Source organism: Dendroctonus ponderosae, unplaced genomic scaffold (assembly GCF_020466585.1).
Source record: "Dendroctonus ponderosae isolate FM_Combo_2020 unplaced genomic scaffold, Dpon_F_20191213v2 Dpon_F_20191213_8, whole genome shotgun sequence".
Classification (NCBI taxonomy): Eukaryota; Metazoa; Arthropoda; class Insecta; order Coleoptera; family Curculionidae; genus Dendroctonus; species Dendroctonus ponderosae.
Genome location: NW_026019016.1, coordinates 4,174,252 through 4,197,422, shown reverse-complemented (window position 1 = coordinate 4,197,422; position 23,171 = coordinate 4,174,252). Strand labels below are relative to the sequence as shown.

Genomic DNA, 23,171 nt, shown 5'->3' with positions numbered 1-23,171 from the left:
TCAATGCAATACAACCAACAACTTGTTACACAAGTACCTTGAAGAAGTCGGATMTAAGACYCATAAAGTTCTTCAWAAACATGATTTTTTTTTWAATATTGAKAAATTTTTAACAATTYGATGGATTTTATGAAACTCGMTGTGAATGTGTTTTTATGTAMGATTGATATTTKTGGAAATTAAGTTTTGGTYTTGGTACAAAAAYTAGCTTGCATGTTCCAGCAAATCACCATCTAATGAAAKATAAATTTCAWATTAAATATGAAAAAAATATTAAATATTAAATTACAATTGAGACAACTGCTTTTGATGYTCAAAGGAAAAGCATSGTCAAGATCGTCGTCAATAGYCAATTATCTAGAACTGAGAAAGCTGATTGGCGACTCTAAAAAAGCGTTGAAAAATAAGCGAAACAAGGCGAAATTATCAAAACAAGTACAAATTACGAGATAATATTGCAAAGCCAGGGACTTATTGCAGGCAACCCAATTAAACGTTCCATTTTAAAACGTATTTAGATCAGATGCTCGTATTCTCCATAAGTTCGTACAGGGTGGCAAAATGAAACAAAGCAAATTTTCTGGAAGTGCGCATTGAGCAAAAAACCCGTTTTTTGGAGTTTAACATCAAAGACACAAAAACACAGACCTCATACCTCTAAACGGCTTTTTATTTGAAATACTCGTTTTAGAAGAATCACATTAAGCTTGAAGTCCATTTAGCACATAAAAACGAAAAGATGGTGATAAAGCTTTTAAGAGCAAAGTAAGTTTCAGAGATTTACAGCAAAAAATGTTSMGWRWTTAAAWWKYRWAGCTMTWMACTTTTGGCTTAACTCTTAAGAAKATTTTAGAAGTAGTGATTTYTGCTTGACCTTAACTACCTTAAGGTATTGGTGAGTATTTCAGTACGTTTACTAATTCCGAAAATAGAAACTGCTAACGGATTTTAAGATGAATTTCAAAGGAAAATGTAGAATACATGGCCGTCATCGAATACAACACACATTATTAAAGGTGAAATATGCCTAAATCCTCCCCAGATATTCCCTCACGTGATACAACGATGTTTTCCGTTTAAAATCCTTGACGGACAACATGACATCTCTCGTGTTTGGGGATTTAAACGGCTCCATTTTGCAAAGAAAAACGTATCGTCTCTCCGGTTAGAAGCAAACGGTTTATTATTTATGCCCGACAGGTGAAATATATCAGGGAATAGAAAATGTCTTTTTTCTGTTGGCATTTAATTTGAGAAAAAAAATACGAGCTGGGCAATTGAATGAAACTGATCCCCTTTTCTTTTCAATTTGATGTCGGTTCGGTTTTGCTAAAAAAGTAACAGAAGACGGAAAGTTTAATGAAACAAGACACTCTTTTTGGAATTGTATGTTTTGAGTTTATGCATCAATTGTCTATTAATTGCTCTGCTAAAAATTGTCCACTAATTCTGGTAGGATAATCTCTTTTCCCGGAGAAACAATGACCGAAAAAGAACATTGAAACCGATTGGAAAATTTAATTCCACTTAATAACGCCCCAGCGGTTACATTCTCGTCTCATCCCAAAGTAATTAATCTGAATTCATAAACTAGAATTAATTTATTAGAGTAGGTAAATACCTACATGTACCCGCTGGTTGCCTTTTAGTCTAATTCACGTTTAAGGGCCGCATAAAGTACATTTCATATTTCCGGAAGGGTTGAGAACTGTAATCTGCTCGAATTTGCATTTAAATGTTTGAATTAATTGGTTTTCGGTGTGCTTTGGGCCAGCTCTATCCTTCTCGATCTATTCCTCAGCGATTCCGTTTTTCGTCACCCAAAATAACGACATTTTATGCCATCAAACTTGTTAACACCAGCTTCTACGAACCCTTAAAAGCTGAAGAAGCAAAAATCTAAATCTAGTTTAATGCAACACGTAAATAGCATCATAGGAAAAAGTAATCAATCAAAGAAAAGGTAATATAAGCTGACTAAAAAAACGATCGAGCTGTGAGATTTCATCACCGCACATCCACATTTGCTATCAAAAAAGCTTTCTGTCCGCTTCTGGAGGATACACATGTTGCTAATATTTTGTTTGTATTTTACAAAGTTCTATAGAAACAACTAAATTTTTAAAATATAAAACTCTCTATAGCAACGTGTTTTCACTTTAACCACGGCACATTTTGATTGATGTCTTCAGTAGAAAGTTCAAATTATTGAAAACGGAATTGCGCATCTGCATATCCTCAAAAAGTAATAATAATTTCAACTGAAAAAGGTCGCCATTCGAAAATCCCGAAAATGTCTTTTGCACATTACATCGTTTCCTTAAAATGCTGCACCTTTTAAAGATTAACCCGCACTGCTTAGGACTCCAGACATAAAAGGCGAAATTCCATTTTCCCGAATGGCAAATCCACAGGTTTTCCGAGGAAAATCTGAAATTCAAAACTGCCAGTCTCGTCAGATCGTTATATGTGAAATTCCTGAGAGTAGTGTGAAGTGCCAACATTTCCATATGCCGGTTCCAAGGAGAAACTAAATATTTCTCGCTGTTTTTATTTCAGCCAAATGAAGAGAAATTCTGAAAGCTGCTGAAACTTACAATTTTGAAATAATTTGGGACCAGTAAAAACGTTAAAGGATACATTTTTTATTGAGAGTTTGTGAAACTATTCATTTGTCATGTTCATCATCAACCATTTTTTTAATACCGACCTGTATGGTTGACATCTGTTTATTAATTTTACAGACCACATTAATGTGACTACACTTTTAAAAAAATATTAGTCGTTTTATCACAAATAAATGTCGGTTTTTCCCGAACATCTCCGGCAGCAATAGAAAATTTTCAGCTTTTAAAACAGCGTTTTGTTCAGCATTAAAATATACAACTTTGCCCTAATTTCCCCGACGTATTCAACTCGTATACGTCTCACAACAACCCAATGCACCTCGAATTTTTAACACCCTGTAGGGGTGTTACATAAAATGCTTACCTGTATATTCTCCACTTTTACTGGAAGCAATACCATCTTTCTTCAATAAGCAACCGTATTCCTGCTTGCCATTGGGCAATAGTTTGTAAGGCTCATGGTATACTGAAGAATTCTCGCTGTCTGACTCTTCACCGTTGACATGACCTGAAATAAATCCATTTTTAAAATACAGATATTTGAATGTGCTTTCTCCAAGCTAAGCCCAGTTGAGACTCATGATGCTTAATAGGTGCAAAACCGATTGAGGGAGTGCCTACTTGTAACACAGGCAAAGGACAAAAGCCTTTTATTTAGATTTATTTAGAAATTAATTTTATTAAATATCTAAAGACTCGAATAAAGGGTCAAAACGTCGGTGATTTCGAGAGTTTAAAAGGAGTTTTTAATCCAGTCCCAAACCAGCCATTTAAGCATTCTTGCAGAATAAAATAAAATAGAAACATTCTTTAAATATTTTAAAAGAGAATAATAGTTTTATATGAAATAAGCTTCTCAGCTTCCCATTGAACCATTGAATACATAAAAACAAGATTATCCCCTTCGTTACGTCATAAAGGGATCTAATTATTTTGGTGGATGTTTTGCCAGACTATGACCCAAAATCGCTCAGATTGATTTAAAAGTGAATATCCGTAAAACAACATAATGATGCAGGAAAAATTGTTGGCTCTTACCATATAAATTGCATTTCTTTTGCTTCTTGGCTGTTCCATCAGCAACAATAGTACCATTTTTACTCTTCACTGAAATCCTCGACCTGGACAGGCCGTTATTGATAATCGGTGTAGACAAAGTTTTCAGATCCTTCATGTTGATGGTTGTGGGCTTGGTGCTGCTCGATACCAAGGAGGTGTGTTTGTGCAATAAAGCAACCTGCAATTGAAATATTCGCATCAAATCAGGCATCTTTAATCGATTTTTTTCCTTAAAATACTTGCCGTATGTACCTTCTTTTTGCCCCTTCTCACCATCAGGAAAACGGTGCAAACCACCAGCAGGATCACCATCGCCATCACCCCAGTGATAAGACCGATGTAGGCTTGACCAATGCTGGTTGGGCTGGTAGCAGGAGTTACTTCTTTTCGAGCATGTGTGGTTTCGCCACTGGTGTTAGGGGAGGCGGTTGACATCGGACTTTCTGGTAGCAGGTAGTACCTTTCCAGGTCATCAACAGTGAGGTTGTTGGAAATTAACACTGGAAAATAAGTCTGTGTTGGGATTTTTTTTATTCAGGTTTGTTGGCTGGCTGGAGCTTGTATTCTACTAAGCAGTAGAGTGCAGAAGTGCCAAGTTTCATTATCAACAAAATACACGGAATATTGCTTAATAATAATATAATGAATAAACTGATTTTCACATTAACAACACAAAAATTACACACAACGAACACCCCGCACAAAGATGAGAAGAGCAAAAGAAGACCACCACAAGCAAAAGTGTGACGGAACAAACGAATTATAAGTAAAACACGGCAGTTTCAACATTTATAAAAAGGTAAGAAATTCGCTTAAACCGTTAAACACAAACGGCTCCATATATTGTACGATAGCAACAGGAAATTTTAATAAATCAGAAAAGTTCTAGAATCCTAAGTAGAAAGGCAAATTCGTTGAGAAGAATGAGTTAAGTGAGCCTTTTCCTCAGTCTCTGTTTAAAATGTAGGCTCAAAAGTATGTATTTTTTTAAATTCCGGTTTGCTCTGATGATGTATTCTAAATGAATCTACATGAATATTTTTCTTGTTTAAAGATGCAAAATACAAATGTCTGTGTTTCACGTTGTATCATTGCGGTTTGCCGCCATTGGCGGAGGATGAGGAAACAACTGAGTATCTCAGCGCAAATAGCCGGAGGATTCTAGGATGCGGAGGCACCGCCATAAAGACATCCATGCACGACGATGTTTGTCTTACAAATTGAAGCTTCAGCGTGCCGAAAACGTCCGTTTATTTAGCTACAGGAACAATTAGCCTTTATAAATTAGATTCGACAATTGCCTAGGCACAAGACTGTGTATTTTAGCATCTAGGCGAGAGCCAACAGCTAGTTATTGTTTGTTGATAGAGCTATCTTTTACAGTGAGATCACGCAATATGGAATAAATTCGCCGCATGAGTTGGAACACATTCATTTACAATTTCGGGTTTTGTTTCGTTTAGCGATGGTTTTATTTACTCCATCTTCATGTCTTACTAATTTTTTTCCAATTTATTCTACTATTTTTTGTTTTTGAATTTATTCAGTATATTTGTCGACTGGCCAGGTTGGTACCCAGATCTGTCCCTATGAGATTTTTATTGATGGGGCTAACTGGAATTCAAATTTCACTTCAATAAAACAGCAATTTTTCGGAATATTCGGGTATTGACAGAATATTCGAGTGTTGCCAAACAGCTATCTGAAGCAAGCGCGAACCGCCCTAGAGTTAGTTAGTTAGTGAACGAGCTAGCGAATTAACGTTCAATAATAGTGCGATTACTGTTGGTTATAATTCGGGCCGTACTTATTAAATTGTGTTACAAACAGAGCGAGTTGCTTGATTCTATGGAAGCACAAAAAGGCGACAGTATTTATGAAAGAAAGATGACGGACTGGCAAGAATTGAGATCGAGAAGAAATTGGGGAATTTCGCTGGAGAAAAAGGAACTGATCAATGTAATGACTAGGAAGATCCCAGGATAACAAAAAAATGACAATTTGAAGATGGCCAATAGCTCATATTTAGATTTTATTGACAGTACGATTTTTAACATCATGTAAATTGATATGGCTTCAAGCTTTGTTCTTCACATGTTAAAAAATAGCTCAAACTAAGAATGAGAAATTTTATAACTAACACCCCTTATAAAGGAAATTTTAAAATCAACTAATTTGTAGTTGGGAAACTGCAAACATGTGTTTATTGTTATGTGCATAATTAGATTACAGTCCAGTATTTAGCTTCAGGTAGCCTAATGTTATAGTAATTATTACATAGCCAAGGGGCGCGAATATACGTAAATTATTGTTATTCCATATGGTCTTGCCTAACCCGAAGCACTTGGGCAGAACTCGTTGTTTACTCTGAAAACGTGTCATCTTGAACGTGTTGATTAGATTCAGGAAGAGTTCTGAGCGAGATCGAAGACAGGCTGCTGAAATGCAGCTCTAAAAATCGATGGCAATTGAAACGGGGTTCCCCATCAACGGGTTTAATCAAATATCGACTACTATTCACTTAACGAACTTTTCTTTCCCCGTCATTAAGTAACAATCTCACCTTTAATCGACGTCGCGAAAAGGAACGGGGGCTTTAATCGCACTTTTTCTCTATTTCCCTTTGATTTTCTTTCAGTCGAAATGTGTTTTCCGAGTTTTATTTCGGCGGAAAGCGCACAATTACAAATTTAATGCACCCGAGAACTTTGACTAAATCGGTAATGGATTGCTTCGCGTTTGAATCGAAAATCCAATTTATTTGTTTGACACGGATTGAAAGTTTTTAAGGGGGGAGCGACGCATTTTGTGTTCTAGGATTCAGTTGAAACTTCCGAATGCATTGATTATTGATGGTACACATAAATAACTTTCTCGGCTTTACTATTATCATCATTTCATAGGTATTGAGACATAGGAAACTATATCTAAATATTTATAGATATATAAGCTTTGTTAAAGCGGCAAACAGAAACAGAATACATCAGAACTTCGCAAAATCTATGCGACAAGCTTTAAGAACACACAAAATGGAAACAATCGAAAAAACTATAATAAATAACACATGTGCAAAGGTACTAGTTGAAAATTAAACAATGAAAAAGAAGAAATGAATAAGTTTAAAATCAGAAGAGAGAAAACATACATAAAACACAACACAACAACACGGAGATTTGGACGGACTATTGCTACATTCATACCTGCCTGCTCATACTGCATATGAGCAGGCAGCACCAAAAGTAGAGTACGTGCGAAAACTTTGGTTTGAAGATCAAAAATGGCACCCGACAAGGCAAATTTTTTCACAACTCTGGTAGAATATATGTCTAAAAGCAGATTAGACAATGAAGACACAAACGCGAATTGGGAAGAGTTCAATCAGCCACGTTTTGGCTACTAGCGAAAAAGTAGGCTTAAACATCAACTTTCCCAAAAGGCAATACATGACAAATTTAGTCCCTGCTGCGACCTCTGAATGGCAAACTTTCAATAAACCAAGAATAATAGTAAAAATTATTTGAAAATAATCTTCGAACTGGATACGAGGGGCCCAAGACCGAACAAACGTCTCAGCTTAAGAGAAGCTTATGTTCAGAAGTGGACGAATCAAACTGTTAGATGAGGATTATGCTGATGATGGCTCTAAAGTGCCCACGTAACCGTTCAACCCTCCAGTCTTTAAAACAATAAAAGTCCCTAAAAAGAAACAAAAAACGCAACTATTTAAAGGGATTGTAAAAAAAGTTGCAAGGAAGCAAAAACAAGGCAGGTTTTGAAATAAATGTATGCTTCACGTTCTTTTATCCGCTGCTCGACTTTTATGACAAAACATAACAATAATTTAAAACCACATAATACTAAAGATCGGTCTCCTATGAAAACCAAATCTGCGGCGGCAGGTGCAAGAAAGCCAGTGCCACCATTTTAGTCATTTAGTTAATGAAGACACCATTTATGGAGCGGTTTAAGCCGAATTTACGGCAGCTTTTAAAATTTTCATAATGCACACAGACCATTTCGGTTAGACATATTGCCGATATTAGGCGGATCGCTTATAATTTGAATATTTTATGAAAATTAATTTCCATTATGTATCGCTTTTGTTTCATTAACAAGACATTGTTGGGCATGATGGATGCTCCGATGTTAACCATACGAGGTTTCGGTATAAAGCCACTCCATTACTACTTCTTTTCTTTAATATGCAGTTATTTAATTTAATTTAATTTTGCCAGCGCTTGGATTTTTTGTTTGCAACTGATTTATATTATATGCAAATTATAATCAGGAAATCTGCATTAAGGGCTACAAAATTCGATTAGCCGTAATTAAATTTACTGATCAACATGGAGGAGATAAATGATGTTGACAAGTGATTTGCCAGTTTTGGTGTACTGCTGGACGTTTAGATTTTATATTGATTCAATAAATGCGATTTGGTTTATTGTTCGAATTTAATTTATTTTATTTGGCTTGCCAATTTAATATGCTATTTACTTCACCTGAAATGACAAATTGGAAATTAATTCCAATATAAAATTTACTGCAATTTTCTTTAAATATATGTACATACATGTACGTAATTCTGCTATAAATGTAAATATCAACTCGTTTAACGTTACATTCAGTAAATTTCAAATTAAATTCCATCAAATTTAAATAACTATTTATTTTTTATAATTAAAATTTAAGTGGCTTAACTTTAGTGAACCGAACATTATTAACGATCGCAAATGGTCAGCTTTTCGTTAAAAAATGTACGTTCATTTTGTATGTTTTCAAGTACATTTTCATCATCTAATAAAACATTATTAATGTTTTAATGCTCGAAAACATGATTGGAATTTTCCTGTTTTGAAAATGTTTCCTGATTCTAAATTAAACAATCTAACAAAACTTGGAAAGAAGATAGCAATCTAATTCAAAAAATTCCGTTGTAAATTCACACCTTTATTTTCATAGTTATTATTTACGTATTGTAAATTTCCCACTAACTTATTTTTTATTCCAATTCATCAATATAAATTTCAAAATCCCCAACTTATGTAAAATAACACTGCCGGATTGCGTCTTCCAAAAAATGTATTCCCGCTTTGATGAACGAAGGTAATATTTTATTGCGACACCTTAACCGTCTTTTGTCGTTGGCTAAAATAAAAATTCATTACGAAAATGTGGGAAAGTCGACGCGATCATTAATAAAAATTAAAACGTAATGAATATGGTCTTGGAATTATGAAGTTAAAAAACGTCATTTACCCAGAAATGATAATCCGGACCGGTGGAGTTTTTGTATGGTAAAATATACTTTCATTATTATTTAGTACACTTTTTAGAAACTTTGCTTAGACTGTACAAAAATGTATTTTACAACTTTACTGATACTTTGGACTCTTTAATTGAAAAATGGCACTCCGACGCAAAATATATCTGAACATTTACCAACAGGTAGTTAAAATGTTTGATATTTATCTAGCCATGTAAATAATAATCCCGTTGCGAAAACTGTGCTTTAAACTGGAAACTTTGGCAAAATGGCGCCCTTCATTAAGAATAAATATCAACAGCGCCGGAGGTATTTATCATAATTTTCAGGGTTTTATCTTAAGCTTACTTAACAATATATTTAGAGTTGGGTCATTATTTATACCTAGCCTGCTTTAAAGGGTATAGTGGTGGGTAAGGAAGATAGATATACGGATCGTTTATTACGTGAAACCCCCTGTTAATGAATTATAAACTCGCCTAAGCTGGGTATGTTGAAAATTATTTAGAAAACTTGTCCAGGCTGGCTAAATGTGCGCTCATCGCCGTAATAACTTTAACTGTCATAATATGGGAGTCCATCTAATATTAGAGCAGCCCGTCGGTTTGGAGGATTATTCCCTATGTAAATTGGGCCTACAATTTTGACCTCAGGGAGATAATAGTGGCCACTTGGAAAATGCACTATTCAGGCTTCCAGAGTGACCTCTATAAATGCGCTCTAAATTTAATAGTGCCAGGAATCGAAACTCTTGCAATGGGAATTGCTAACGACTGGCTTTCTGCAGGAACTGTTGAGTATTTGCCAAGTTACTGATGACAGTAGTTTAGAACTGAGTGAGATAGTTAATGATTCCTAAGATTCATGAGCAAAAATTGGAAACTGTAGGCTTCATGGCTAGGTTTTCCAGTAATTTTATCAAAAAATGTTAGTTTATAGGTTTTATTTGTGGTTGCTTCCATCAATGTTTCGAAGCTAAAATTTTGCGGTGTTCTCGCTACTGGGTTTAGGAAGGAAAAACGAGCTGATATCAAAGGTTAAACTGCAAATAGTCACCACTAACATGTCTAATGTTTCCAGAATTATTATAGCTAGAAGAACTGGCTTTGTAAAACGTTATCAAAAGGTTCAACTTTTTCCTATATTCTCTGAGTTTTTGCGCACCGTGGGTGGTCAAAAAGGGGTTTTTAGTTTTATTTTGTCGGAATTTTCAGTCTCCCCAGAAGGCTAATTCAAAGAATTGGGGTTTAACTCACCCGATAAATTCAATGAAGTGCAAGCGGATAAAATCTGTTGATAGAACATTTGAAAGGAAATTTTTGATACCGCTTATTAGAACTCAAATATAGTTTTCTTGATATGCAAAACTCACATGATTCAAAGGCCATTTCACTGATCAGGATCCACTGGTCGGCAAAGAAGAGCCGCAGTTTAATATACCTGGAAAAAGACAATAAAACTGTAATTAGATTTGAAATTAAATTAATGAAGTTGAATTAAAAGCTAGGGTTTTCTTTACCTCGCGGGTTTGTTTTTCAGAATAATTGTAACATTTCGAGCAGACTCTCGGGTACGATCGGAAGCAATCTCTACTTTAATTGGATTCGGTTGATATCGGTTTCCGTCTAGGCTAAACCAGACTTCTGCCTTTGAAAATACCTGAAAACAAAAAAAATATATTAAAAGCATTAATCAAAATTATATTTAAAAAATTATTCCTTTGCCAAATGACTTTCAATGCCAAAACCATCTGGGAGATAGTCAAACAACAAGGAAGCAGAAGCAAATAAGTACCGCGAATGCTGGAAGGAAGCATGAAAATTAATAACAGCGAAGAAAAGGGAATATGAACGACGGGCTTCAAAGAATTCTACACGGCAGTTTTGTTGGACAAATGAGGTTTTAAGACCAAGTGCATCCCGACATTCAAAATGATCAAGGTCCTATAAGAGAAATTGAAATGAAGACAGTGACACACAATACATAAATACTAACATTAGTTATTATGAAAATAAATTTGAAATATGACAAAAAACATGTATAAAGTATCAATCCAATCAACTAAGCTGGAGATACATGAAAAATTGTCTAAATCACAATCAAACGAACAGTAGCTAGTAAATGCTCTTCCAATACTATTTTTACGTCTTTTACAATTCCCCACTCTCCATAAACTCAAAAAAATCGAAAAAACAGTTAAACATAGACTGGCACAAAAAATATTGAAATGGCTCACAGCATAAAGCCAAAGTAAGCAACCATTATGTGAAATTAAAAAGCTGATTATTTGAAAACGTTTTTTTGTTAAATTACTGTTTCCGCTCAGGAAAGTTTCTATGAACACCGTTGCCTTTTCAATTAATTAGCATTACTGTAACTGCTGTATTCATTCTAAAGGTACATCAGCTTAATTAGCTCTTCCATTAATGACGTGGGGCTTAGGATTGCGTCGAAGAAAGAGGGAGGAGCGGAATTTCTAACTAGCATCAAAAGAACGAGAATCTTTCGAAAACGGCTTTCGATTATTTTGAGATCTACATCGTGCTATGATCATCTAATCGTGTTATGATTATTTTTTGTGTGCGACAATTGCAACAATCAACAAGCTTTTAGCTTAAAAAAAGACACTGTGACCAAGAAAGACGGAAAAAGTAATCTTTTTGAGCCTTTGATATTAATTTCTTAAATCATTTTTTGCACTTGTGCTTTAATGAATACATAAGAGTGTTTTTAAAAGTGATTTTCAATATATAATCTACACTGTGAGTACCAGCGTTCAAAATACAGGTTCCTGCTTGCAATTTTTCCAAAATTTCTTTAAAAGCTGACCAAAACATAGCTGAATGTTAATTTAGTTGTGTTAATAACTATAAAAAATCATAAACCGTGTTTGAAATAAACAATTTTCGAAAAAACCTAACAAAACAATCCGTATTGTGCGCTTTTTGTGTTTCGAGAAAAATTTTAGCGTTGCGCCTAAATAATCATTCGCCTTGTAGCGTATTAATAACTGAAGGAAACATCCCATCCGCGCTAAAAATGAAACATTTTGCAAATAAAAAATAATTAAAAATATATATATTTTGGTAGATGGTGAAGCAGAATATAAACGTTTTTGTGTATTGAAATTTTTGTTGGGAGTGGTTGAGAGAAAAGTGCAATGTGTGCTTACAAAACGAAAAAACCTTAGGAATGTCACCAAATTTTGTGGCAAAACATCCTCGAATGTCATTGAACAAACCAGATGTTTTGCAGTCGTTTTTGGTCCTCCGGAGGGCACTTCTTCGTCTAAATTATAATGAGACATAATTGAATTTCTTCAGGAAATTAAACGCTCTGTAAAATTTTCCCCTTTAAAAAGCCGAACAAAGCTCGTTTCGCAGGACAAAACTAAATAATTTGCCCGGATAATAAAGTAGTATTTACTTTGTCCTGTGCTCGAGACCAGGCAGCAGGAGGCCAGGACTTTAATTAAATATTTGACGGCTGATATTTGCTTTTTGTTCTGTCAGTGTACGTTGCCTGTTTTTTCACCAAAGGGGCTTAATTCGTTTGCGACAATTTTTATTGTTTCAAATCGTTTTATTGAAGCGTTTTATCGAAGTCTTCCGCTCTTAGCTCCCATTGTTTTGACTAAAGTTAATTAAATACATAAGCTGTAGTGAAAGTCGGAAAAACCAGTCACATAAAAGTACTTTTCGTGGGGGGTAAAACAAGAATATAAACAATCAAAAAACTTCTCAAATGCAATATAAAAGAACAGACAGGAACTTCCATCTAGATTGTGCACGAGTTAAGCAATCCTCACTTCTACACAGCTAGGGACGAAGGCAAAAGGAATTTTTTTCGCTTTTTACATAAGCCGAACGAAGAAAAATCTAATTAATATTTCAAAATATTCGTAAAAGGGAGCAGTTCTCTCGCCCGACCGAATATATCATCTAAAAGGGAATAAAATATCAATAACTTCCTTTTTATAAGGGCCTCACAAAGCACTGTGTAGCATGAAAATAATAACAATAATGGAAAACGGAGAGACGGAATGGAGAGAAATACATTTATGGTAATGGACAAAAGGGCAAAATGAAATTCGAAATTATATTTTGCGACTTTAATTTTTTCCCGTCCAGGTCCGGGGACGAAATGGATTGTTTATCTATCCATGCATTATGGATTCCGTCTGGCGACAATTTTTTATATATAGTTTAGATAAAAGCTTTTAAGGTATTAGGGCATATTATGTGAAAAGGTAGCCGAATTTTTGGGAATTATTTCTGATAGGCTTTTTCATATTTGGTATATATGGCAATGGAAACAAGATTTTGTAAGTCAGAATTTGTAAAAAAATGGATGGCAACGTACAAAATTTAAGTTTGAAAGTTTATGACTTCGAACAGGAAACATCGACTGAATCTTGCCTACATTTTTTTAATGGGTTTTTAATTATAATGAATCAAGTTGTTATAAAATTTGTTACAGAAGCAGGGTCGGCAAGCATAAAATGATGCCTGTGAAGCAAAATAATCGCCCCGTTCTTTGATGTTCCTGACTCTCATTTGTCGATATTATTTTCGGATATCGTTACACTAAAACAATGTTTCCGATCTTTCCTCTAAGATAACCAAAAACTCAGAGGTATTTTATACACATTTGAATTAATTTAGCCGTGCTAAACTATTTGTTAATATACTTTTTTTAGAAAGATTTTGAGTTCGGAAGTTATGGTAATATTGATATTAAGTAAGAAGTTTTTGAAAGTATCACCACCGTACCAGGAGGTTACAAGCCAAGGTAATATTCAAAAAAAAACTTTTTATTGATACAGTATAGAGAGAGCAAATCCTGTTGGCGATCAATTACAAAAAATTGTCACTTATCCTGTTCAGTTTACATAATGGTACTAGACTAATTAAACAATAAAATGTAATCTAATTCGAATGATATTAGCATTATTCTCTATCGTATTCGAAACCGACAACAAATACCCTCTAGTTCGGCCTCTGTATACAGATGTTAATTAATAATGCCCATAAAGCCGGTTATATTGCATAGTTTTGGCGATATTACATTTGGTACTATATTCATTTAATTTACTTTCCATTTTGGAAATTGATATTGAACGTAATTATTGCCGTGCCACCAACAGCTCTAAGTGAAAATAGATTTTCTCAATAGCTTTTCAAATACAATTGAGAAGTTTCTCGCCGTTGGATTTTTTACTCATGCAAGTTTTTAAATACGTCTTAAGTGGAAGAGCGAAAGAAAAATTCATTGTCACTGCAAGATTAGAAAGTAGTCAAATGGGCACAAAACCAAAGCCTAAATTCCGGACGGAAGGAAGTCATCTAAAGCTTGATTTAATTATAAAATTACATTTCTGCCAATTTTAGTAAGATTTTTTGACAAACTAATTTATGGGACTGTTTGAGAATGTTGGCAAGATAAATCGTGTGAGACTAGAAATTAGGAGAAGAATTAAACAAAATCCTATTATCAAACTGACATGTAATTTTATAAAGCCTCGCAGTCGCTTTGTAAATTTTTGTGGCCGTATTTGTGCTAATTCCTTTGCCTGTGTATGTTAGTGATCGGAAGTGTTTTATTCTCTTTATCGTTTCTGTGCTAATGTTTCGTGTGTGCTTTTGCGAATTTGTGTTTGTGTTCAATTGTAATTCCTTGGTACTTTTCAAAGTTTTTCAGTTTTGTCGTTTGGCCGTCTGCAGTCTGTTTTTAATTATGCGTTCATATAGTTGGCTCAGTACTGGTAGTAAAGTAATTGATCGCTAAAATTTCATATTTAATTCAACGTTCTTCAAACACCAAATCAAAGGTCAATTGCCACAAAAAAATGTGTATTCTCAAAGCTTTTATGCGTGTGAAGTAGTGGGTTGAGTTAACTTTTGTCAGAATCTATTTTCAACAAATATCAATCTAATATTGGCGAGCTTCGCTTTTTCAGGTCTCTACTTCATCGTTCCGAGAATTATTAAAGAAGAAAACAAACATATAAAAACTTGGCATGTTCCATTAAAGACCCGACCAACTTCGCTGATCCTACTTTGCAGGATTTGGATAAACTTTCTGACCGAAACTGGACCCAAACTTTAGTGAGTTGTTTCGAAAGGAACCCGCTAATCGGCTTCCGGAAAATCTGCTTATTAATAAATAATATTCCCTAATGGCGAAGTTCAGAGATTAAATCGCCCCTCCTCAAAACGGCTTTCGCCTACTGTCGGACGTTTGACTAAAAAAGTCCCAGCTAAGAACGAAAAACTATTTGTTTCTTGCTTGGGTTGTTCATGTTGATAATGACGTCAGGCCGGATGAAGTACTTAAAAGATTTAAAGAATACTTAAATTATTTGCTATAAAGGCTGGGCTTTTATTATGTTAGCAAATGGAGAAAAGTGAAGATCCAGTGAAGAGTCTAACGGTGGAGGAATTTTTAACTCTTTATGCATTTTTGTCGTTAAAACTTTCGATTCATTATTCTCTGTGATCAAATTTTCTATTAAATACGTTAAGACTACATTCAACAAAATTACCCACTTTTAAATATCATTAGCCGTTTAATTGAAATAATTATTATCTTGAATAGGAGGGCGTTATTCGAGTTCTCTTTGTATTTTTGGGGTTGTTTCAATTCAATTCGAAATTAAAAATTAATTGTGTCAGCAGTTTGCACCTTCGCATTGTTGACCCTATTTCCAAGAATAATTAGTAAAATTAAACGAACAAAGGGAATCGTTGATAATGAACCAAAAGCCGTTTAACAAAAACTCGAACATTATTCGTTTTGTCTGCCCAGCTTTGCCATTGTTTGATATTCTGACGAAAGAGACAAAAACACGCGGCAAAGAATTACACAATTTTCTCTATATAATTTTTAATTTAAATAAAAACTGGCGTTTAATTTAAAGTGAAATAACATTAGCTATAGTATGGTTTAACGGCTATTTGAGTATTTCTGTTTAAAAACTTCCCTCCTTCAGGGTAGTAGTAGGTTTAGTACATTAAAGAGCTACAAGCTTGCATTGTATAGAAAATCGAAATCAATCTCTTACCTGCACATTGCGGGTGAACATGTTATTGGCATGAAGGTAAACGGCATTAAATTCTCTAATTCCGTCGAATTCCACAGTGATTTCTAGAGGTTGACCGTTTCGCCCTTCGCTCGACCAACCAACCCATCTGCTTCCTGAAATAAAATTATTTGAATTCAGTAGCCCCAAGTGGGGCACTTTTATCTCACTTAATAAGAACCAATTTAACGCACTTAAATTTGCGTTCGCGGTGCTCTTAGCATGACGATGGGGATCCTGAACTGAATCAATTATTAAACAATATGCTGTTTAATCAAAAGAAAGCAAACACAGCAAAAACCCAAAACTTAACTAAAATATTGGGCGCGAGTGGCATGTAAATATAATTAAATAATTAACCATAGCCGTAATTAAAGTACTTCATTTAAAATTAATTTGGTCGGAATGGTTTCCGCTCGAAATTGGTTAAAACTTAACTAGGAAATGTTGTCCGTTTTTCCGCTCAAAATTCAACTCTCCAACCTTGCGGATAAAACGTTTTTATTTTGTTATTCGATAATTTAATACAAAATTCTATACAATTTTGCCGCTGGCATTAAAATGTTATGTATTCATAAAGAGCCCTTTCTCGTCGTTCAAATTTCAGGGCTTTAAATGCAATACATTTAAAGTCCTTTTAATATGATGCATTAATACAGTTGAGTTATATAGAATAGAATAGGGAGTTATTTTTTACATTCTATTGCGCACTGCAGTCCAGCAAAGAGGAAAATACATTCAAATCCCTCTACATTGCGAGCAAACATGTTGATAATTGGACTGAATTTGTATGGAAGAATAGATAGTTTTCCAACACAGCAAGAAAGTATAAAAATGTAAAATAGGTAGTGGTAGTAAAGGCGATATTTCTAACGAAATATGCATTTATTGCAGTGCCAAAGACGTTTACTTTTCCTGCACATCCATTTCCATCCGCTGCACAGTTATGGCAGTCGGCCGAAAAAGGCATTCTTCTTCGTTTTAATAACCATATAAATATCCAACTTGAGAAGAGAAAAAACGACATCGAAACGGGTCACATCAATAAGATATTTTAATGATCATTTTTTCGTTGTCTCGATTGAGACGTTGAAGAATCCTGTCACACATTTAAAGACTTTGTTATTTGATGTGCCAACTGAGTTTGCACTTAATGAAGCGCTTTTTGCTTGCTGACATGGAAACATCTTAATTTCAAGAGGCATCCTGAATTGATGAATGATTTCAACGAAAGAGTTAAGAAAAACTAGTTTATTCACTCCAGATTTTTCAGATTCTCTAGAAGTTCAGATAAAAAAATATAAATTTTTGTCTGTAAACCGCTCTCAAGCAAATCGCATGTAAAAGATGAAAAGAAGGAAAAAGTCATTTTGATATTTGAAAATAGCAGAAAATTTGCTTTAGAAAGTCGATCGATCAACAGTTGGCAACTTACAACCGAGTCTTTGAAGATTCTTATTGCGGATGTTTTAAACAATTTGAAGTTAAAAGCGTTTAACTCAAAATATACTGAGAGACAAAACGTAGTCATTGAAAACGTGTCAATTTTATCTAGTTAATTTATCAAACATTTCGATGATATTTTCATAAATTACGGTTTATTGAATGCCTATACATATTCAGTAGCTTTCACGAAAATTGAACTGAAGAAATCACGCTGTGTAAATGATAATCAAAACTTAAAATCTGAATGCAAAAAATATTTATTGCCCATCAAAAACATAATAAAGTTTCAAGTTAAAATTAGGAATCAGACATCCATTGTTGTTTGTCAACCACCTCTTGTTTCTATATCGTCCCTGTGTCTTAAGCATAATATGCGCTTCCCGCCTTCTTTTTAAGCATTTTAAGTTCTTGTTTGCATCTATGAGCTTTTCTACTTGGGCTTCCCAATATTGTTGCAAGCCGTTCCTTATTAGCTGAGATTTGTAAGTTATTCTTGTGGTCTATTTTCTCTTGAAAGTGTATTTCTTTGTTCGATTTTTTCTTTTTGTTTGCTTACTGAGTTTTTATATGCTATAATATTATTTGTGAAGTGATGTTTCTAAGTTAGGAGAAAATGTTTCAGTTAGTGATATGAAGTTACACCCACCGTTAAAGATTATATATTTAGACACAAAAAAACTATCATTGGCTCTTGAAAATATAAGCAAGTTTTAAGTTCGGATTGGATACTTCATTTGGCAAATTGCAACTAGACGATGGTGAAGCTTTATATTGCAGTTCGAGACTTCCATAAAATAAAGGCTACTCAAACTCCTCAAAGCAGATCCAAACCAAAGTGCTCTCAGGATATTATTTAGTTTTCAAATTTTCGAAATTTATTAAACTGTTATTTGGACTATTCAACGTCTTGATCCATTTGAAACGTGCCAAATTGGATAAAACAAGGAAAAATCTGACTCGGCCGAAACCAGTGTTCGAGTTTGCGAATGTCACTTTCATTACTGGTATTGTGAGTTCGTGACCGCCCATACCGATGAAGGTGATAAGAGCTATTTGAACTTGTTCAAAATTTACTTGGAAAATTCCGTTATCTTTCGCCAGCAGCGACGAGGCCCTTATCTTGATGCTATGTCGAATATATGAATTTTAATGTTGGACTTAAATAGCCCATTTTCACATGGGTGTAAAACTGCAAACACCGGTTTTTCTGTGGCCCAAATTGCGCATAAAATCATGTAAATTTTTCAACATGCTGATAATTATTTTTGCGCAATTGTTGAAAGCCTGTAAGCGTGCATTAAATCACTTACCCGATTGTTCCCCACTGAGCTGTTTCTGGTAATCGTTATCCCCGTAGAGGCCATCCACCAGTTGTCCGAGCCCTCCTTTCATGTCTCTACCATCTAAGAGGCCGTCATAGCTAATATCCTCCAAGTCAATATCCGGCTCTCTAATTTCTCCCCTTGGCGCTTCGTAACGCAACACGCTTTCTGCAAAGAAAGAAAGTCTTTAAAATTTTAAATGTTACACTATTGATGATTTGCAGATATTTTATGGGTTTTCTCGTCCACCTCTGGCTTACTTGCCATAATTTATGATATTTTAAATACACAAGTAATCGACAAATATTCACATAATGTTCTTTTGATGGCTTGCCAGACCTCTACACCTAACCCATCTGGATTATTTCTTCACTCCTTATTTGAAAGCCAAACTTTAGCAGCAAAAGAGTTCCAAAGTGCTAACCATAAGAAAGAATTGAACTAAAGAAGTTAAAGAATTTGTTACAAAAACAAATTAAAAAATGGATCATTTGCACCTTTTCATTTGCCACCCTCTCAAAAATTTGTCTGTGGTGCTGAGAGAAACATTGACTAGCAGAAAACAAAAGGGGCTAAACAGCGCTTCAAACAGAAACCAAATCCCTTGTAGCAATTAGAATGTATGCAGTTCCAAAGTTAGGACAAATTTGGCGGTGTGAGGTTAATTTTGTTGAGAGGTTCACGTGTTATTTGTGAGGAAATTATTTCTCATTTCCTTCAATATTTTGATGTACTGTTTATTATTTCCAGTAACAAAAAGTTCCAAATGTATTATTCGAAAATTTGAAATGTTTCATTTGGCCTACTTTAAATTTAAAATACTAAAAGCTCCATCCGAATAATAAAAAATATTTTTTGATTTGTGCTAGAAATAAACAAAACGACGATTGTTTAAATTTTCGGCCAAACTGTGCATCGTCGCATTTCCAAACATTAATTTGCATCAGACGGATGGAACACGGTATCAAAAAGTTTCAACTGAATCGTTTAAAATTCAATCAAAACTCATTTCTCCCTGGATTTTGCCGCGACTCGGATTATTTTCGAAATTTTCTTTGATGCCATCAAAAAGCTCGTTTGGCCAAAACGGCAATTTAATTAACCCAGTTTTAAGTTTTCCCATATTTCCCTGTTGCATTTTTTTGCCCGGCCTCAAAATGGAAATGTACCGGAAAATTCCAAATCAGTTAACCGAAATCATTCCTATTGGGTTTTGCTGGATAAAATTCGCCAAATCATAGAACAAAATAAGCAAGTAGCACGTTTTGACTACGGGCAATTTAAGTTCGGCCGAAGTAATTACGACCCTTTTGCCGCCCGATACCTTTTAAAAGCACATTTTTGATCAATAATTTGCCTCAATTGGATTACGAAGAATAAGTAATGGGTGCTGTTATTAAAGCCATGCACATTAGTTAACCTTTTGTGAGCTCATTCCGAATAGGAGCAAGTAAGTAAGAAAACGGTTATTTTCCAAGACAGAATAATCTTTCCGAAAGTAATATGTTGAGAAGATTGTTCAAGAGTTCAGTTATTGCTAAAAAAGTTTAGTTAGAAACGAGCCAAGAGTAATCAGCAGAAAACCGATAGCAGGAAAACTAGACCATCCCAGGTCAAAGCGGTTTTCTTGAAAAAAGAGACATTTTCAAGTAAAAAAATACCAAAATACCAATTTTGTGTGTCTAGCCTAAAAACAATCGAAGCCACAGATAGCCCATTAAACCCTCTTGAATTGCTTATATTCTAGACGAACTGGACAAATTAAGGGCCTGCAAAAGTTAAGTTCATTGGTTTATTAGCTTTCGCCCCAATCCAAATCAAATCAAACAATCCCCATACATCATACCGCTCTAATATTTATTAAATTTCCCATCCCCCGTACGTTTGGAAACTGCGGGAACGAATAAATTTATTTGAAAGGCTAAAGCCGCACCGGCCACCCACTATTTCGATACAGAGCGACGTTTATTTATTTATTTGCTTACGAGGCATTTGTTTAATTCGATTGTTTAAATATTTAACAAATGCCGGTCCCCTGCTTGATTTTTTGGCGGTTTAGAATAATAATTCGATGGCGAAATAACGTTGTGCATTTCGAAAAAGCTTCAATTACTCAAAGGCATGAATAAAAACTCGATTTCATTATTTATGAAACGTGTTCTATTAGTAAATATTGGGGCGATTTAGTGACAGTCTCAGACATTTAATTCTAACGATCATTGAAAGAACGGCTTGTGTTTCAAAATGAAATAAAGATGTCTAATTTTCTAATCAGTTCAAACTAACATTAGTAAAAAAAATACGAAAGCTGTTAAGTAACTTCAGATAAGTTTTTTCTAATTTAGAGAATGGCATAAAGTAGAAATCCCAATTTAAAAGTACTTATAAAACCAGCCCTAAATCGAAAATAAATTAATTTGGGTTTTTCGCATGCGAAATAAATTTCGATAACATGGCAACTACAGCAGGAGCTTATTTTAACGTATTTTTCAAGTAAAATAAATAAACAGTGAAAAAAATTAGCACGAACTCACACTAAGCCACTCAATAATCACTTGATTGCTGATTTAAAAGAGGTTAGGATTTTTTTTCAAAGACACCAAATAAATCTCATCAAGGAGTTTTAATATGTCTAAATAGACTTAGTGTGGAGCGGGTGATTAGCCTGATACTACATTACAAGGTGCAAGGAGCAAAATGAATACGGGTTTCATAATATAATTTTTCAATATCAAAGTTTAAATAAAATTTGGTTTACTTCGAATAGCTTCTTAACTGGGTTTGCTATTAACACAGACTTTTGGGGTTGGTGATTTTTCCAGAAATTCGATTTTCCCCACGATTTGGCTTGAAACATGCAAAAATTCCTTAGCAAAATGGAACTTTTCTGTCCCTTGTAATATTGATTTTTTTGGCCACTCCCTATTTTCTGATGTTTTCTGCAGAAAAATACGAATGTTGGTGAAAGACGGTATCTTGTCGCATGATCGAGATACTTTATTTTGAAACTTTCAGTCGAGCTTTCAGTGCTGATGACATTAAAGTTATAATTTTTTATTAATTATTTTATTTTTGTTCAATATACTTTTGCCAGTGATTCAGTACTTTACTTTCAGAATTTTTTTTGCTAAACAGCTCTTGCTTTGGATTTGTTTTGGGTGCGTTTGCACTCTTGCTGGTTTCTCGTTTCCTTAAATCATGTATTATGCAAATCAAAACAACCATGAAACTCACTCTACAGATCAATTCTCTTGTTAAGTTTTTCAATTAACATAACCGTAATCTATTAGCTGAATTATGTTCTTTGAAGAATCAAGATCAGGCTCATTGAAATCTGTTGAATTATCTGTTGGAGTCAGGGAAATACGGGTCAGAGATGTATAAAGGCGGTCGAGTTTCTATCTAAAAGTTGGCATCTTTTGTAGTTTAGACTGACAATGGCGAGCCGGGTTTTAGTACTCAGAAGCAAACAGGAGCTAATTAAATATAAACACACAATGGGGGCCCTTTATCTCGCTTTGGAAGAGATCTCCGAGCAATATTACGTTTTCGCATCTGTTATCACAAGTTAAACATCCATTTTACAGTTGGTTTGTTCTCTTTTTGATGTGGCATTGAATTTGGCCAATACGTATTTTTACCAGGGTTGGATTTTATCAATTCACCTCTGCTGAAAACAATTCCGACCGATTTACGTGCCCCTGTAAAGGATGAATTAACAGCAAACAGAAAAGGTTCGATGGAAGCAGCTGATTTTTTCACTTTCCAGTTCAGGAAACTGTTCCCCATAAGTTTTCGTGGCCATAAAAGTGGTCTTTCGCCCGCAAGAAAGTGGTTTTGAGCCCCCGCACAATTGACTATTTTCCAGCAATATGCACAAAAGTGGTTTTTAGGGGCCCTCGGTTAATGGCCCAATGCTTTCTCGCACGCTTGTTAGGCCTCTAATAAGCGATCGTAATTTTAAATTGAGGATTGTCTAGAGGATCGCATACTTTTACTACCAGTCGGGACCGTTGAGGAGGTTTTTTGCCAGCGAAAGCTATATGCGGTTTGGTATTGGTTGATTCAAGTGTCTTTGAAGCTTTTTCATGTCTGTGGCCATTTTTATCATCAACATTTTCAAGATTTAGTGTGAACTGTGGAATATATCTTGGAGAAAGTAATATTCGTTCTATGATCAATCTTTTTCACTGGTGTTTTATGTCACATACTGACTATTTCGACGATATGATGGTTACAAGAGCGGATCCAGGGGAGGGGGTCATGACTCCCCCATTCAATTCTCTATCCAACGATGCCAAAACGAATTCTGTAGCTCGAATGGTTCTTGAGAAACTTCGAAAAAAGCAGCGTCATGTTCAAGTGGATTT

The 23,171-nt window shown here is 34.7% G+C and overlaps 1 protein-coding gene across 3 annotated transcripts in view; it reads right to left on the bottom strand.

Annotated features, from left to right (window-relative positions):
• The window catches only part of LOC109538079 (epithelial discoidin domain-containing receptor 1), a 185,767-nt gene that overhangs the window by 25,700 nt on the left and 136,896 nt on the right, over positions 1-23,171 (bottom strand). For 2 of the 3 annotated variants that reach the window (XM_048669156.1, XM_019905123.2), the window contains exons 7-13: positions 18,790-18,969; positions 16,016-16,149; positions 10,472-10,611; positions 10,325-10,392; positions 3,930-4,186; positions 3,666-3,864; positions 2,992-3,135 (exon numbers count right to left, since the gene is read on the bottom strand). In XM_048669156.1, coding sequence (XP_048525113.1) covers positions 2,992-3,135; positions 3,666-3,864; positions 3,930-4,186; positions 10,325-10,392; positions 10,472-10,611; positions 16,016-16,149; positions 18,790-18,969 — 1,122 coding nt within the window. The remainder of the gene's footprint in view (positions 1-2,991; positions 3,136-3,665; positions 3,865-3,929; positions 4,187-10,324; positions 10,393-10,471; positions 10,612-16,015; positions 16,150-18,789; positions 18,970-23,171) is intronic. The other variant, XM_019905124.2, reaches the window with a different exon arrangement.